Source organism: Chanodichthys erythropterus, chromosome 8 (assembly GCF_024489055.1).
Source record: "Chanodichthys erythropterus isolate Z2021 chromosome 8, ASM2448905v1, whole genome shotgun sequence".
In the NCBI taxonomy this organism is placed as follows: domain Eukaryota; kingdom Metazoa; phylum Chordata; class Actinopteri; order Cypriniformes; family Xenocyprididae; genus Chanodichthys; species Chanodichthys erythropterus.
Window position 1 is genome coordinate 44,041,004 of NC_090228.1, and position 18,160 is coordinate 44,059,163.

At 37.4% G+C, this 18,160-nt stretch overlaps 2 protein-coding genes across 4 annotated transcripts; both read right to left on the bottom strand.

Moving 5' to 3' along the window:
- Positions 1-939: 939 nt before the first annotated feature.
- Positions 940-7,847, bottom strand: LOC137025019 (zinc finger protein 569-like). Of its 2 annotated transcripts, none has more exons than XM_067393029.1 (2): positions 7,807-7,847; positions 940-2,563 (listed from the first exon to the last, which is right to left on the bottom strand). In XM_067393029.1, the coding sequence occupies exon 2, from the start codon at positions 2,556-2,558 to the stop codon at positions 1,053-1,055; it is 1,506 nt and encodes a 501-aa protein (XP_067249130.1). In that variant the 5' UTR covers positions 2,559-2,563; positions 7,807-7,847; the 3' UTR covers positions 940-1,052. The 2 variants fall into 2 exon arrangements, with proteins under 2 accessions (XP_067249130.1, XP_067249129.1); XM_067393028.1 differs by lacking the exon at positions 7,807-7,847 and adding an exon at positions 7,031-7,115.
- A 2,582-nt stretch (positions 7,848-10,429) lies between these two features.
- On the bottom strand, positions 10,430-14,838 carry LOC137025037 (uncharacterized). 2 transcript variants are annotated; one of them, XM_067393056.1, is made up of 6 exons: positions 14,440-14,838; positions 13,899-13,994; positions 13,579-13,812; positions 12,672-12,831; positions 12,471-12,518; positions 10,430-11,484 (listed from the first exon to the last, which is right to left on the bottom strand). In XM_067393056.1, the coding sequence occupies exons 1-6, from the start codon at positions 14,491-14,493 to the stop codon at positions 11,309-11,311; spliced, it is 768 nt and encodes a 255-aa protein (XP_067249157.1). In that variant the 5' UTR covers positions 14,494-14,838; the 3' UTR covers positions 10,430-11,308. The 2 variants fall into 2 exon arrangements, with proteins under 2 accessions (XP_067249157.1, XP_067249156.1); XM_067393055.1 differs by having other exon boundaries at positions 11,347-12,518.
- Positions 14,839-18,160: the final 3,322 nt, after the last annotated feature.

Genomic DNA, 18,160 nt, shown 5'->3' on the forward strand with positions numbered 1-18,160 from the left:
AGCTTCGGCTTGTTTTTGTTCTAACTAACATCACATCAGTTCACTTGATTTCGCTTGTATATCTAGGCCTTTAGAATAAATTAAACACCACTTTAGGGCTGCAACAAATTATTATTTTGATAATCTAGTGATTATTGGAACGATTAATCGACTAATCGTCGGTTACACTGATTAATCAGTATGCTTTGTTTGATTATTCAACTAGCAATTAGTTAAAATATTGAGTTATACTTTAATAAATAAAACAAGGAAATCTCTTCATCTTTTGAAAGTGTATTTTTAATGAATTTGTTAAAAAAAAATGTTAAAATGACTGGTACTGTGTTTTATTAATTCTGGGAACTTTTTAATAAGTAAAAATGTGCAATATGTGCAATATTATGCATATTCTTTTGAAAATGCTCCTCTCTAGGGAAAAAAAAATCTTTTTTCTTCTTTTTTTATAACTATCGAGTTTATGGTCATTGAATGGCTTTCCGGAAGTAAATGCAACATTTTGTGACATTTGAAAAAGCTGTTTTAATGACGTTTATCTTCGGTAGAAACTCTGATTAAGTAATAACATTAGAGATGGATTAATTTCAGTAAGTTGTACTGTATGTTTCTACATACTTTATGATGTTCATTCATGTTTATTTCGTGCTGTAATAGCAGAGAGGAAGAGACAATAGGTTCACTACCCGCTTGACCTGAGGTGCTACAGTGATCTGTCACACCACATTAAAGAGAGCCAAAACCACATGTATTGTTTGAATCCCATAGTATAATTGACAGAATTTAAAAGCTGAGACTTTGCTCCTGATGGCACTGGGGATATTCACCAAGATTGCTGCTAAGGTATTTTGAACTTTTAACCTCTAATAAAGAATGAAAAAGAACACTGCCTGAGTCTATCAGGATGCTAATGTGAACCTCAAGGTCTCTTTATTTCTGCACGTCTTTCCACAATAATGGCAAATTAAAGCCTTCTTTCTGGTGTGAGGTATTACATTATTCATAAGGTGAATTCTGTCAGTGAAACTCATTCCACACTGATGACATAAGAGCTCTTTTCATACATGAATCTTCATGTGGTACTTAAGGGTTACTTTATTTCTGTAAGTCTTTCCACAGTGACAGCATTTAAAAGGCTTCTCTCCAGTGTGGACTCTCATGTGCCTGTGAAGGGCTCCTTTATGGATGAAACTTTTTCCACATTGTTTGCAGCTAAAGGGTTTCACTCCAGAGTGAATTCTCAAGTGGACTTTAAGGTATTCCTTTTGACTGAAACTCTTTCCACACTGTTGGCAATTGTAAGGCTTCTGTTCGGTGTGAATTTGTATGTGTCTGTCAAAGCTTTCTTTCCTATTGAAACTCTTTCCACACTGTTGGCAGGTAAAAGGCTTCTCTCCAGTGTGAACTCCCATGTGCCTGTTAAGGGTTCCTTGATGGCTGAAACTTTTTCCACACTGTTTACAGCTAAAGGGCTTTTCTCCAGTGTGGATTCTCATGTGGTATTTAAAGTGTCCTATTTGACTGAATCTCTTTCCACATTGAACGCACTTATAGGGTCTCTCTCCGGTGTGAATTCTCAAGTGGAGTATAAGGTGTCCTTTCTGACTGAAACTCTTTTCACACTGAGTGCACTTGTAAGGCTTCTCTCCGGTGTGAATTCTCATGTGTCTGTTCAGACTTGTTCTTTGAGCAAATCTGTTTCCACACTGCTGGCAGATGAAAGGGCTCTCTCCAGTGTGAACTCTCTTGCGGACTTTTAAGTTCCCGTCTTGAACAATAGCCTTTCCATGCTGAGGGTGTGTATAAGGCTTCTCTCCAGTGTGAGTTCTCAAGTGCCCTTGAAGGAGTACTCTTTGGATAAAACTTTTTCCACACTGTTTGCAGGAGTAGGGTTTCTCTCCAGTGTGAATTCTGAAGTGGATTTTAAAGTGCCCTTTTTGACGGAAACTCTTTCCACACTGAGGGCAAGTGTAAGGCTTCTGTTTGGTGTGAATTTTTATGTGTGTGTTAAAGCTTCCTCTCCTACTGAAACTCTTTCCACACTGTTGGCAGGTGTGAGGCTTCTCTCCAGTGTGAATTCTTATGTGGGCGTTAAGGTTTCCTTTTTTACTGAAACTCTTTCCACACTGTTGGCAGGTAAATTGACTCTTAGACCCAGTATTTTGAGCTGCTTTTTGTGAGGAAGTATTTTCAGTCTGTGCACAACTCAACGATTTTTTTCTAGAGTGAATTTTCAAGTGGATATTAAAGTGTCCTTTTTGACTGAAACTCTTTCCACACTGAGGGCAAGTGTAAGGCTTCTGTCCAGTGTGTATTTTCATGTGCCTGTTAAAGCTTCCTTTCCTATTGAAACTCTTTCCACACTGTTGGCAGGTGTGAGGTTTCTCTCCAGTGTGAACTCTCATGTGGATGTTAAGGTTTCCTTTTTTATTGAAACTCTTTCCACACTGTTGGCAGCTGAAGTGACTCCTAGACCCAGTCTTTTGAGCTCTTTTTTGTGAGGAAGTCTTTTCAGTCTGTGAGCAACTGAAAGATTTTTCTACAGTCTCCTCTTTCACTGCCATCAGGTCTAAAAAAAGAGAAGTTAACCACACTGTAATGGCACAAAGCATCAAACATCAAAACATCAAAACATTCAAGGACCCATTTTTTCCTCTCATGTAGCACAGATCGGATATGACCCACGAACGTGTAAGGAGGAAAAAAAGCGCAAGAATTCCAATATTCTCTGATCGGCTTCAGGTCTCATTCATTTGTGGAAATAAATCTGGTATGAATCGAATACGTGCATTAGCGTCTGCCATGTAAGCAGACAGATTGAATATTTCCCTGTCAATGCAAGTCGTACATCATTGAAAAAGTGACTTTTTTGAAATAGCTCATGGTACAGATATATCTATAACAAATGAAACATCTAATTGACTAGCAAAGTATTATTTTTGTTCGTTTGTGTTAAATAAAGGGCAATCTGGCACTGAAATGTGTTGCTTTTGAAATCATGCATGCTTGTTGTCTCTGTTATCGGTGATGGCAGCTCGTACACAGAAGCGCGCTTTAGTCCAGTTGTGAAGACTATCCCTATTCGTTCCAGTGAAAACAAAAAAATAAAATACAACATGTCCTTGCCCTTGATATAGAATCATTAATGAATGCATTTGGCTTTAAAGGTCCCGTTTTTCGTGGTTTTTTGAAGCTTTGATTGTGTTTATAGTGTGCAATATAACATGTGTTCATGTTTCGCGTGTAAAAAAACACAGTATTTTTCACATAATTTACTTGTCTGTATACCGCTGTTTCCACTGTCATAAAAACGGGCTGATGACTTCCTTGTTCTATGAAGTCCCTCCTTCAGAAAACGTAACGAGTTCTGATTGTGCCAGCGGTTCCTGTGTTGTGATTCGACAGCAGCTTAGCTTACCGGTTGTGGTCCATAAACAACACCTTCTCCAGACAAAGAGGGAACTGCTCCATCTTTCAAGAATAATCTTTGTGTGAATCCGGCATTAAACTGATTAAGATTGAGGAAGCTGTCCTCAGCAAAATGTGCTGCAATTTTCGGGAACCGAGTTAAACATAAATTGTAACCATTGATCTCTAAGTACAGTGTCCCTGGGAAGGCCAAACAAAGGTGATTGAACTGCGGGATGAAAACAACAGCGTTTCGACGAAATGGCGACAAACACACTCTACAAACGCAACTCTTGCTCTTCTCCGTGGGAGCGCAACAAGACCACGCCCCTTTTTTGTGTATTCCTGTGGGCGGAGGTTAGTCAAAAAACTGTTTTAGTGACATCATTAAAGAAGGAAGTAGAGGGATGTAGTCCAAACTGGCCGTTCGATGTAGGCGACTTCTGTTAAATAAAATATCTTGCTTGGCATTGAACTTTGAGCTTTAACATTTTACAGATTTTATTTATACTCTAACAACAACATTACACACTAACTAAAGTTTGAAACATGGGATCACAAAGAACGGGACCTTTAAGGAGTAAAAAAAAAACTATATGAAGGCGGATTTGACCCCAGAGCCTCTGACATGCTTAACAAAAGTTCTACCACCGGACTAGGTATTATTCTAGGTGCAAGTTGGTATTATTCCTCTTGCATGCATCTGTTTACATAACTGTTGTGAAGAAATTTGTAGTATATTATTATTTTGATTTAAGGATGAAACTGATGCATTAAAATGCTTCTGTGAATTCAATGTCAATAAATTAAACTCAGTGTACTATTGAAATTGATTTCTTGATATCACAATGCCTTTTTTTCTTTCACTAAGTGTTGTGTAAATACTGATATTGGATACGGGTCACTTTTAAAAGATATAAGCAGGTCATCAAAAATATATAGGTTATATAGTAAAAATAAAAAAAGGAATTGGCTATCAAGATTTGCAGTGTAAATTCGGCTCTAGATCATTGTTTCTCAACTCCAGTCCTCGGGACCCACTGCTCTGCACATTTTGTATGTCTCTCTTATCTGACACACTCAATTCAGTTCATGCAGACTCTCATAATGAGCTGATGATCTAAATCAGGTGTGTTAAATAAGGGATACATACAAAATGTGCAGAGCAGTGGGTCCCGAGGACTGGAGTTGAGAAACAATGATCTAGAGCCGAATTTACACTGCAAATTATTATAAATCTATTATAAGAGGTGTTACATGTGATCTGAGTAGCTTTTTCAATATTGAATCATGAAACAACAAAGAGCTATCCTTAACTACAACTGGAGTCTTATGGATTTATGCATGAATAACAGCAGCCTTAAATACATGTTTGCTGGTTAATGCATTAATTAAAATTAAAGGATTAGTTCACTTTCATATAAAATTTTCCTGATAATTTTCTCACCCCCATGTCATCCGAGATGTTCATGTCTTTCTTTCTTCAATCGAAAAGAAATTAAGGTTTTTGATGAAAACATTCCAGGATTATTCTCCTTATTGTGGACTTTTCCAAACGGTTGAAGGTCAAAATTACAGTTTCAGTGCAGCTTCAAAGGGCTTTAAACGATACCAAACGAGGAATAAGTGTCTTATCTAGTGAAATGATCGGTCATTAAAAAAAAAAATAGAATAGGGAAGGCCTAGGACATACAGCATAAGCTTTTTGAAGAATACATAAAGAGAATAATCCTGGAATGTTTTCATCAAAAACCTACATTTCTTTTTGACTGAAGAAAGAAAGACATGAACATCTTGGATGACATGGGGGTGAGTAAATTATCAGGAAAATTGTATTTAAAGGTGAACTAATCCTTTAATGGGCAAACCAATCAAACTCCATGTTTGATTAGACCGATCTATGTACTTTTTACACTATAATCACCTTTAATTCAAAGTTAGGGTATTTCTTATTTTTACAGACTACCCCCATTGTTAATTAAAGGGATAGTTCAGCCAAAAATGAAAATTTGATGTCTATCTGCTTACCCCCTGCGCATCCAAGATGTAGGTGACTTTGTTTCTTCAGTCGAACACAAATGATGATTTTTAACTGCAATCGTTGCAGTCTGTCAATTTTATAATGCCAGTGGATGGGAACTCGAAGAATAAGAGTCTAAAACACTTCCATAGACAAATCCAAATTAAACCCTGCGGCTCGTGACACTGATGTTCTAAGACACGAAACGATCGGTTTGTGCGAGAAACCGAACAGAATTTATATAATTTTTCACCTCTAAAACACCATTATGTTTATCGCGCTCTGACAATGGCAGTGATGTCTCGCGCATATACGTCAATGAGTGTCAGACACCACTGCCGTTGTCAGACCGCGATCAGACATCACTAAACGAGTGCTGAACGCAGTTGGTCATAGTGGTGTTTTAGAGGTAAAAAATGATATAAATACTGTTCGGTTTCTCACACAAACCGATCGTTTGGATGCGTTGGGGGTAAACGGATACATATCAAATTTTCATTTTTTGGTGAACTATCCCTTTAAAAGTGCCATAGAATGGAAAATTGTATTGTATTGGAAATTTTTGGCATTTTCGCAGATTTGTGTGAATGTGGATAATTTTGACAATGGTGTTGTCTGTATGCTGAAAACTCAAAGGAAAAACGTATCCATTTTAAGCATATTGTTGTCGTGTAAACGTACCCTCACTCAATGAACTTGATTATCTCGGATTGGCTATTGTGAACTGAACTGCAACTACAGATGGAACAGCTATCAATTTATTTTAAATGCATGTTTTGATTTTCTGTAACATGCTTTGATTTACGATGGGCAGCACAATCCACTCCACCTCGGCATGCTGTAAATATTTTATTCATACAGTGAAGACTATAACGTTTTATTTTTAGATTTGATTATTCAAGTTTTACTTGAACACTGCTGTTAAATATACCTATTTTACCTTAAAATATTAAAGCAGTTTATATCATTTGCATCTTTCTTGGATTGCATTTGTCCATGCTGGTGTCCTCATTACCATTTGCAATAAAATAAACATTTATTTTAATTTTTTTTTTTTCTTTGAATCATGTGATTTCAAAGGAGGATGTGATTTAGTGCAAGAATATGAATGCAGTATTGAAACAAAATGTATTTTTTGTACAAAATAAGCACAACTTACATGAATATTTCATGTTCCAAGTTAAGGACATTCAGCAGCATTTAAAGCACAATGTAATTTAAATAATAATATTCTTTACAAGTAAATATATTGGTTATTGAGGCACATAAAATAGAAAAGAATGGTATCAAATTTGAGGCCATAGAGTCAAACACTGAACTGGAGCCAAAACACAACAGTACAAACACTTCAAAGGGTCTCAGTTCAGGTCTTTTTAAAGAGGACACAGTGTGAAAACACTGCCTGTGTTAGATCACCTAATGAGGGTTACACATTCTGACTACTGAGGTTAAGTTCAGTTGTGTATGCACATCCTTTGGATTACTTTAAATAATCATGTGTAACTCTTTCCTCGCAGGTTTTTTTTTTTTAGGTTGCCAGTCAGCGACAAAATTTTTGATCATTTTCAGGATTAAATGACTGAGCTCAGCTTTGAGAATGAAACCAACCTATTTGTTCCTCAGTATCTTCTTGTTTCAGACTGAATACTTCTGCAATCTTGATGTCTTCACTCTCCTGTTTAATAAACTCCATCTTTATAATAGTGTGTCACATGGATCTCAGTCGCTTCACCAGGAGTTTTTCTGTGTGTTTGTCCTGTTTAAGATGAGAATAATTAACAGAAAGAAAAATAAATCCACACTAAATTTCTGGGTGTGTCTCAATCAGATCTAGTTCAGTAGTTCAGTGCACTGGTGAGAGAGTCAGACTGAGAGTTAATGAACTTAAATCACCTGATTAGACTAAAACACTTAAAAGTTACTTGCAAATAAAAATGAATAGCAGAATGATACCAACTGTTTATATATGATTTACATTTGGTCTTTGATCATTTGTTAATTATATTTAATGCGACACTTTCATTATAACATTAGCAGTTGGTTTGTCTGAGTTGTGCATTTACACTGTTTTGACCAGCGCGGTGATTCGAGCGAATCGATTCACTGAATCATTTTTGCTCCGTTTCTCCATCACTTCTCGCCAGTGACTGAACTCGTGTTTATGATAAACTCATTCACGATATAGGGGCGAAATGAGACGCACCTTTTCTGTTACGCATGAGAGGATGCGATTTACTTGACAACATTAATGTTCATTTATGTTAGATAAAGTATTACAATGTTAAATTCAACAATTAAGCAATCTTACATTGTTAGTAAAACATTAAACATACCCCAACTGTTTGTATCGTTATAAACACCGTAAAAAGCATAAAGACACAAACCTTTCTTCAGCCGAAATCATAACATATGCAGGATCGCGCGCGCAGCCGTATGACCTCATGTCGGAAGACAAAATAAAAGTCCTGGCCTCAATGTGCATCCTATGTATGACATTAGTAATATTCAATACTATTTAGGGTGGATAGTATGCACACTCTGCTCTTCTTCTTCTGTTATTTAAATGGCAGTTGACAACTATAAGGTGAATTTTCCGCCACCTACTTAATTGAAGTATGGAGCACAACTTGGTTGCAGACACAAACATTTTTAAAAATTCGTCTTCAGTTCTATAATTTGTCCCTTCTCCTAATATTTCCTTAATTGCTTACACACCTTTCCTTTAGTGTCTGAACTAATTTAAGTTGTTCTCCATTATCACTGTTTCTGAGAATCCACATTTATCACAATTACCAGTTTCCCTTCATTTAAAAAAATGCCTTTCTTACTTAAGAGTTGTCTTATTTCCAGTCCAGATATCTTAAATCAAGAAGCATTTTCAAGACAAGTAAAAATTGTCTTGTTTTCAGAAAGAAAGAGTCTAAATTAAGTGAGTTTTTGCTTAAAACAAGCAAAATAATCTGCCAATGGGGTAAACTAAATAATCTAGTTTTCGGTGTGAAAAGATAATTTTGCTTACCTCATTGGCAGATTATTTTGCTTATTTTAAAGGTGCCCTAGAATGAAAAATTGTATTTACCTTGGAATATTTGAATAACAAGAGTTCAGTACATGGAAATGACATACAGTGAGCCTCAAACACCGTTGTTTCCTCCTTCATATGTAAATCCTGTGCGTGCAAAAGACCTCTGAAGAACAGGCGAATCTCAACATAACACAGACTGTGACGCAACAGTTGGGATCATTAATATGTACGCCCCCAATATTTGCATATGCCAGCCTATGTTCAAGGCATTACACAAGGGCAGCCAGTATTAACGTCTGGATCTGCACAGGTGAATCATCAGACTAGGTAAGCAAGCAAGAACAATAGCGAAAAATGGCAGATGGAGCAATAATAACTGACATGATCCATGATATCATGATATTTTTAGTGATATTTGTAAATTGTCTTTCTAAATGTGGTTAAAGTTACCATCGTTTCTTACTGTATTCACAGAGACAAGAGAGTCGTTGCTATTTTCATTTTTAACCCGAAAACGCTTGTAGTCTGTATAATTCATAAACGCATCTTCATTCTTATGGAGTCTCTCCAATAGTGTGTAGCTTTAGCCACGTTAGCCGCGCAGCACACTATCAAACTCATTCAGAATCGAATTTTAATAAACATCCACAAAATACATGCCATACTTATGTGATCTGATATGCTGCATCACAGTTTGTAAAAATCCATTTGAGAGTTATATTGTGAACTTCTGTAGTATTTATGCAGTGTTTAATTTAGTTGTGAGCTTGGGGGCGGGGAGCACGAGCATTTAAAGGTGTACACACACCAAATCAGAGCATTCTTCCTCCCACCCCAAAATAGGCAGTTAAAATGTTGGTATTATAAAAAATATATGGGGTATTTTGAGCTGAAACTTCACAGACACATTCTGGGCACACCTTAGACTTATTTTACATCTTGAAAAGTGACCATTCTGTGGCCATTCTGACTTATTTTTTTCTGAAAACAAGACAATAATTTTACTTGTCTAGAAAATGCTTCTTGATTTAATTTTTAGATATTTGGACTGGAAACAAGGAAACAAGACAAAAACTCTAATTAAGAAAAGCATTTTTTGCAGTGTATGTTAAAGAACCACTCCACTTTTTTTTGAAAGAAGGCTCATTTTCCAACTCTCCTAGAGTTAAACAGTTGAGTTTTACCGTCTCTGGGTCTGGCGGTACTACTTTTAGCATAGCTTAGCATAGTTCATTGAATCTGATTAAACCATTAGCATCTCTCTCAAAAATGACCAAAGAGTTTCAATATTTTTCCTATTTAAATCTTGACTCTTCTGTAGTTACATTGTGTACTAAGACTGACGGAAAATGAAAAGTTGTGATTTTCTAGGCCGATATGTCTAGGAACTATACTCTCATGCAGGCGTAATAATTAAGGAACTTTGCTGCCGTATCATGAGTGCAGCAGGAGCAATGATATTACGCAGTATATAAGAGCCATTATTTGAATAATTCAATTTGATATTAAAGTTAGAACTGCATGAATAAGATACATTTTTATGTGTTTGGACATATATGTATATTCGTTAAACACCCCCATGTTTATTCTGTAATGGTTTGCTTCGTTTTATTATTGGACTGCCTTGGTGCCCTTTGTGAGAAAGAAAGACTATATTAATTATATTAATATATATCCTGCCAGACCACCTCCTGCATTCTGTAAGTTGTAGGATGTAGCATAAGCATTTTGAACTGCGAGAGTTTTACACTTTCTTAGTAAGTTGAATACGGAAGGTGGTGTAGGGAATTTCACAGTTAAAAACCCAAAGACCAGAAATGATGAATGAAGACCCGGAGTCAGAGTTTGAAAAAATAAATTGAAGAAAATTTTACTGAAGAATAGTTTGCAGTTTCATCAGCTTCAAAAACATCACAAGGAGTTCTTCGGCCGCTCTGCAAACATTCAATACAGAAGCAATTATACTCTAACAGAGTCCACTAACTACATTATTACTTTGTTTAAATGGTTCTGCTTGGCTAAGAAAAAAAGACAAAATCTTCCACACAGTCATCAGGACCGGTACTGAACACTTAACAAACATTCACAGATACACATGATTCACAGCTTCTTCAAGGTTGAAGTTGGCCCAGGCTTTAACTATAAACAGGAAAGATTCCCAAAACATACTGATAAGTTGTACTTTTCTCTCAGTGAGAGGTACAGACAATATTCATCATTATTCTCTAGTGTTTAAAGCCAGATATCTGACCTTAGGACTTGTTAAATATTAATATTTTCATACACAAACGCATTGCTTCACTTCAGAAGGCCTTTTTCACCCCTGGAGTCGTGTGGAGTATGTTTATGAGGGATGGATGCACTTTTATGAGCTTCAAACTGGTGTTTTCCATGCACTGCCATTATAAAGCTTAGAAGCATCAGGGTGATTATTAATATAACTCAGTATTACGACCCGTCTAGGTTTAATCGCAATAAATTAAAGGAAAAGGGATGCCTTCCCCAGTCGTCAGACCAAAAAAAAAAAAAAAAACAGAAAATTGATGAACAAATAAATCACTAGATTAACGTTTTATCAAGATGAAAGAAATTAAGTAATAAACATTTGAAAGTTTCCAGGATAACTTAAACCAGTGGGTGCATAAACTTCAGTAAGACCCAAGGCCCAAAAAAACAAACAAAACGGTTAATAAAAAAAAGGATATCCAAAATAACTTCCCTCAACGTATCAAAATAAAATACAACAAATTACCCTTACTACACTAACAAAAACAGAGCGAACTTAGTTTCAAAAGAAAAGGGCAGGTCATCCCTACAGAACACCTTCACTGTAAACCAAAGAAAACATGACAGAATCAAAGTTAATGCACAACATAAAAAGGTGGTCTGGCGGCTGGAGAGGAGGCAGGAGAGGTGCGACTGGCCCGAAGCCGCAACAACTCGCCGGCAGGAAACGGAAGAGATGGTTTTAAACCCTCGTTCAGTAATTGTAACCCAATCCTGGCAGAGAGAGGTGAAGCCATCCCGTGATATCCCGCTTGACAGAAACAAAGCAAAAAGAACACACACACACACACACAAAAATAACAATAAACCAAATAAACAATATACAGGATTACACAGTTCCATAACACGCAGATTGTATTAATCTTTTAACTTCTGTTCTCTGTGTGTTGAAGGGGTCTGGTAGTGACTTTGTCACATTTAAGTTTGGTCAAGTAATTTTTGTGAAAGCATTCAGTGTGTTATCAAAAGGTGTGATGAAGTTATGAAATGGCCATGAGGTTTCTTGCTAGAAGAGTTTGCGGCCAGTACAGTAAAAGGTATCACTATAGTGAGTTATAGTAATGAGACAATCTCTACCATGGTAATCTGTGTACAGTATGGCATACATACTGACTGTAATGTGAAGTGCTGTATTTGATGCCATTTGTCTCTCTTCTTCTGATGTATCTCTGATCAATCTGATGTTATAGTCATTGACTCTTTCCCTGCCAAATTACATATGTCTCTGTCACACACACACACACACACACTGATCTCACTGTCTATATGAGGATTCATTACACACATTTATTCTTCATGTTATTTCACAGACAGAAGTTCAGCTGTAGTATTAATGTAATGAAGAGAAAATAAGAGACTCTATAACATCTCACTGTTACTGATTCATCATGAGCTCAAAGCATTATGGGTAGAATCTCTCTACAGTCTATTCTGATTCATCAACACAGTTTCACTGATCCATTATAACAAACATAAAACCCAGGATAGAGCGGTTGAGTGAATGTGGTCTGGACTGTGTGGATGAGGCTCATTGTGTCTTCAGAGACGCTGTAGGAGTAATCTTGGTTCGGGCCAAAATACAGAGCTCGGAGCCCTCTCCTCGGACAGCACGCCAAATACGCATACTACTTCGCATACATTTTTCTATCTGATTATTTGTAAGTGTGAACTCGTGAACTACAGGAAGAACATGAACACACTCAGTGAGTTTTTCTGCTTGTTTTCTTAATGACTTACATTGTAGGAAGTCGTTCCTGGTTCTGGGAACAATGTTGGTGAAAGTGACTGTGGAAATCAACAGACATGAAGAGTGTGATTATCATGTCAAGAGAAAATGATCCCTGCATCCGTTCCTAAGACATTTCTAATATGATCTTCTACATGATATGAGGTGATGGAGGATCATTTCTGAGAGCAGATGAATCTCCAGGACTTTACCTCTGTCAGAGATCTTCTTCAGCTCCTCTTTACAGAAATCCTCCAGTTTGTCTCTCAGCTGACGGACAGATTCTCTCACGACATCAAAAGAGGAGAGAGAACTGAAGGGATCGTTATTTACGTCTGTAGATTCAGGAGGAGCTGAGAGAGACTGGAAACTCTACAGAAAACAGAAATCAAAGCTCATCACCTCCACACTTCAGCCAATAACCTGCACTACTGTCAGATTTGAGCAGCTCTTGTTGATCTTTAGTAATTCTCCTCAATCCAGCACTTTCACAGCATCAGATTCATTCTTCTCATGTTCATTATATCATGTTAGAGCTACAAATTATTGTGCCACTTACAATATATTTGAACTTTCTAAGAAAACTCTTGGATGATCAAACATCTCCCAATAACATGAATGTAACAGATCAAGTGTATCAATGGAGTCACATGACAGGGTTGAGTAGATTTGATCAGGAAAAGCAGTTTAAAATCAACAAGTAGATTGACCATTATTTATAACTTTTGAGCAGTTAGTGGCTCTGAATTTCACAAGGACTCTTAGGACACGATCCCAAGGTCAGGTTTTGTGTTTAAATACACTGAAGCATCACTAATGTACAGCCTCACTTCCTGTTTGAGGACTTCACTGTCAAATTCATTAATGTGTTATTGAAAATTATTATAAAAGGTAGGATACTATCAAGTTAATAGATTTCACATTGTTGTAAAATTGTTTAAATATTGTGTGTCTCTCTCAAAAGAAGAAGATCAGATGAGAGTCTGACTGATGATTATATAATAACCGAACACACAGATCAACACTTCAGTCAACGGCTCATTCTGCTCTCATGAAATGTTTCTCTGTGAGTCTCTTGCTCAAGTCCACTATGATCCTGTTCTTCTGGATCTCTGTTACCTGCAGGAAATGGATGTGATCCTGTGTGTGTGAAAGCTGCTCCAGCTCAGCGTCTCTCCTCCTCAGATCATTGATCTCCTGCTCCAGTCGCTCCAGTCGTCCTTCAGCTCGACTCACTGCAGTCTTTTCCTGATCTCTGATCCGCTGTGTGGCCTCAGAGCGGCTTCTCTCAATGGAGCGGATGAGCTCAGTGAAGATCCTCTCACTGTCCTCCACTGCTGTCTGTGCAGAGCGCTGTTAGGACACACATCACAATCACACAGTGGCTTCAGTGAGTCCTGACTGAGACTTCTCAAACTTCTCTTCTTCTCCAGACTCACCTTATGAGACTCCACAGCCTCTCTCAGCTGCTGAAGATCTTTCTCTCTCTGCTGGATCCTCTGCTGGAACAACCTCTGCGTCTCCTTCAGCTGGTGCTAAAGGACAAACCAATGACAGGAGAAACATCACATAAATCATCAAGTCAACAGATATGAATCCAGATTATTATTATTATTATTATTATTATAGATTTAGGGTATTATGTATGTTTATGAAGGATTACAGGTAGAAATAATTGTTTTCATAATACATCACTGTGAAATTCATAGTTCTGTTCATATTTTGAAATATCTGTACTGCTTAAGGTCTTATTAAACATTTATCTTTCAGCATACAGCATGTCTATTGTGTAAACATTTCGCATGATGAATAATTTTTCTCATGTTTAATAATAAATGGACTCGACCCTTTTCATGTTTATTTAATCTTTTTACTTTATAGTTTTACACATTTTACTCAGAAAATCATCTGAACGACGGCTTCCTTTTGTAAAGACTTGTTATTGAGTAATGTTTAGTTTGCTGGGTACAAAGTTCATACCTGTTTCTGTCCTCTGTGCTCCAGCTGATACAGTGTCGTGGTTTTTATGTTCATCCATACACAGCACACATATACACTTCTGATCAGTGCGGCAGAAAACCTCAAGGATCTTGTCGTGTTTCAGGCAGATCATCTCCTGCAGTCGTCCAGTGGCTTCAGTCACTTTATGTGGCTGAGGACAGCTGTAGACTCTCATCTGATCCTCCTGATCCCAGCAGTCTGTGATACAGATCTTACAGTAACTGTGTCCACAGGGAATGGTCACTGGATCCTTCAGGAGATCCAGACACACTGGACACCTAAACTCATCCTGATCCACTGAAATTCTGGCTTCTGCCATTTTACTGCATGAATACAGGGGCACAAACACACAACAGCTCAGCAACACTTCAGTTTCAGTTTCTCTGAAGTTTCCTGGTTCTGTGTTTGAGTGACGTGTGCAAAACAGGTGTGTCTGTAAAGCAGCTTCCTCATTCCTGGTCCTGAACAGCCTCATTCCTTCTAGTTTTCTTTGTGTTCCCACCAGGGCTTGACATTTACTTTTTTGCTGTGGCTAGTGGTTTTCCAAAGTTACTAGCCACTCAGGATTTTCACTGGCCTCAATTTTGCTGTTGGGAGATTACATTTTATATGATTAAAGTTGACTTTGTCATGCTTACATTACTTTGAGTCATTTTACTTGATTTAAAACCCTTTCTAACATGCAGATTGAAGACCCAAATCAAGACTACGTTGTATATCAGCTGGTATTTGCAGTTATTTTTGTTATGCTATATAAAAAAAAAACAAAGAAGCAAATTACAAATAGTAATTTAAAAAAAATCTTTTTAATGCTGATACCTAGGTTTTTTTTTTTTTTATCATGTATACATTTATTTAACATCTTTTGTTGTTTGATTAATGACAAACAGGTATTTATTTGGGTGCTGCTGAATGCATGGACATAATATACTGACACATATTCAGTTATTACCCATGTTTACGTCCACTTAAGCCATAACCAACTGTATTCATGTGAGATACTCCACACAATGACCATTTTGACATCTGTAGTATTTGACTATTCATGCGCAAGAAGATCTGATCGCGCTTCTGTTGTGTGTCATTCGGCGTGATTCTGCCCATCCCACCTTCACTAACAGCAAGTTAATCGATAAAGAATTGTGATTGAATCGTAATTTTGTGATACGACGAGCTTGGCTACCTTTCATTTGGCTGTAGGCTGAAATTATATTCAACCCCCCAAAGTGGCTAGTGGGAGTGGTTGTTTTATCCGCCATAGCTGAAATCTACCCGCATTTGGCGGGTTGGTGGGTGTTAATGTCAAGCCCTGGTTTCCACTCATATTGGGCCTCATTTATCAATCTAACTTAGAAACAAACACAGAATTTATTTCATAACAGGTTTAAACCTAAATAAGTTGGACTAACTCAAAAAAATCTGATATAATCAGTATAATCATGATGTTCCCAGTTTCATAAAGACTAATTTTAAATAAATCAGCTTCACTGGTATGAGCTGAAGAACTTGTTCCCCCAGATTGGTTATTTTCAGAGTTGGGCAAGTTGCTTCCAAAATGTAATACATTAAATATTACTAGTTACTGTCATTTGAAAGTACCTAGTTACATTACAATATTACTGTGTCTGAATTGTAATGTGTTACACTACTTTTGCATTACTTTTGAGTTACTTTCACCAAAATGACCACAGAAGTTTAGTGGCATAAAATGTAGTTTATTGCTGCTCATTATACATCCAGTAGATGGTGATGTGGTACTGCATAATCACTGTGTAGACCAGTGATCCTCCATGGGGGCTTGGAGATAACTTAAAATTAATTTTAATATATAAATATCATTCATTAATTGTATTTTTAATACGTTAAATTAAATATGCATATTCTGCAATTTTTTTGGAGCAGCCGTTTCTCATCACGCTGTGTAAAATACAGACTGAACGGCAGCTCAAAACACCCAATCAGTAACATAGTACACGCAAACTACATCTCTCAGTTGGATTAACAAGTTGAAATTGTAACAAGTATAATATTACCCAAATTGTATTAGCAATGCATTATATTACTGTGTTACAGCAAAAAGTAATTAAATTACTGTAATATAATTACTTTTGTATTGAGTAAGGTTATTTCCACACCATTATTGTAAGTGAATCTTAGTGCTTCTGAGCTTAGAAATATCTCTTCAATGTCTTGTGCATCAGAGGTGGATAGGTTCATTTTTTGTGTAATGTGTTTTTAGTAATGAATCTTGATATGATGGAATTTGAGACTGTAAGAGAAATTATATTACAATCCTTTTCTATTTTTTTGATACCATTGCACTTTGTAATATAGTTTGTGGTGTGAACAGTGAAATTGCTGTTTCGGAATAAACTACTCGTGTTTCAGGACACAGTTTTTTTATGTTTATTCAGGCTCCTGTTGGTTTTAACTCTCTTGGGTCTGAGGGTGTTTTGAGGGTGTTTTTGGGCCTTGGTGAATTGTTGACATGCCCTGTGTCACAGGCTCTTCACTTCACCAAACGCATCGCACTCCCTCTCCTGAGTATTGATCAGCAACACCTGACACTCATTAACACTGCAGCATAAAGACACGCCAGAACACTCAGTCACTGTCCAGTCTCGTTAAGACATACTTCCAGTTATGCTTACCTTACGGACTACTTACCTGTCTCCATTACCTTCCAAGATCCCTCGTGTTCTCCGTGTCTTCAGTGAGTGCCTGCTGGTATCCTCCGTTCCTCGTCTGTCAGCCATCCTTGTAACCTGGAGAGAAGATCAAGTTCAGTATCACTGTCTTGATAGTTATCTGCTATGAACTTGATCTGCATGGACTTGATCTGCATGGACCTGCACTCTGCCATAACTCTCTGGTTGTTCAATAAACATCACATACGCTTTTACCTGTGTCTCCATCCCCTTCTGTGTGTAACACCCTGACATTTGGTCTTTTTTCAGTTGCTTATAAACATTTTGTTGGCTAAATTATTATTACACTGTATACAAATTTAACTCTTTTTTTCATTAGCCACACATAAGTCACTGAAATAAGGCCATATAACAAATAATAAACATTTGTTAACAAGACTTTTGAGAACTAGATCTTGTAGTCTAGAGTTTTTATTCAAGATGGTGTGAAAATCATCTTTCCTGCACAGGTTCGTGATCGTCTACATAGATGACATTCTCATCTACTCCCAGAGCCTGACCGAACATCGCCAACAGATTGCTGAGGTCCTCCAACGCCTGAGGGACTTCAACCTGTTCCTGAAAGCAGAGAAATGTACTTTCCATCAGCCCTCAGTGCAGTTCTTGGGATACAACATCGACCACAGTGGCGTCCGCATGGACGAGAGGAAGGTATCAGCAATTAAGGATTGGCCCCTTCCCACAACTGTCAAAGAACTACAAAGATTCCTAGGATTCGCCAATTTCTATCGAAGATTCATCAAGAGTTACAGTACCATCACTTCTCCACTCACCAACCTACTCTGTGGAGAGCCCAAGTCTCTGTCCTGTAACCCTGCAGCAAAGAAAGCCTTTGTGGACCTCAAGACCGCCTATACGACCGCTCCCCTCCTTGTTCATACTGATCCAGAACTTCCCTTCGTGGTCGAGATCGATGCATCCACCACAGGAGTGGGAGCGGTCCTGTCCCAGCAGCAGAGGAAACCAAGTAGACTCCATCCATGTGCCTTCTT

Excerpts from the sequence above, each read along its gene's own strand:
- LOC137025019 (XM_067393028.1), bottom strand. The coding sequence starts at position 7,115 with ATGGAGTTTATTAAACAGGAGAGTGAAGACATCAAGATTGCAGAAGTA. Across the intron at positions 2,564-7,030 it reads AGATACTGAGGAACAAATAG|ACCTGATGGCAGTGAAAGAG; the intron begins GTTGGTTTCATT and ends CTCTTTTTTTAG.
- LOC137025037 (XM_067393055.1), bottom strand. The coding sequence starts at position 14,493 with ATGAACATAAAAACCACGACACTGTATCAGCTGGAGCACAGAGGACAG. Across the intron at positions 13,995-14,439 it reads AGCACAGAGGACAGAAACAG|CACCAGCTGAAGGAGACGCA; the intron begins GTATGAACTTTG and ends TTTGTCCTTTAG. Across the intron at positions 12,519-12,671 it reads GAAGAAGATCTCTGACAGAG|TCACTTTCACCAACATTGTT; the intron begins GTAAAGTCCTGG and ends TGATTTCCACAG.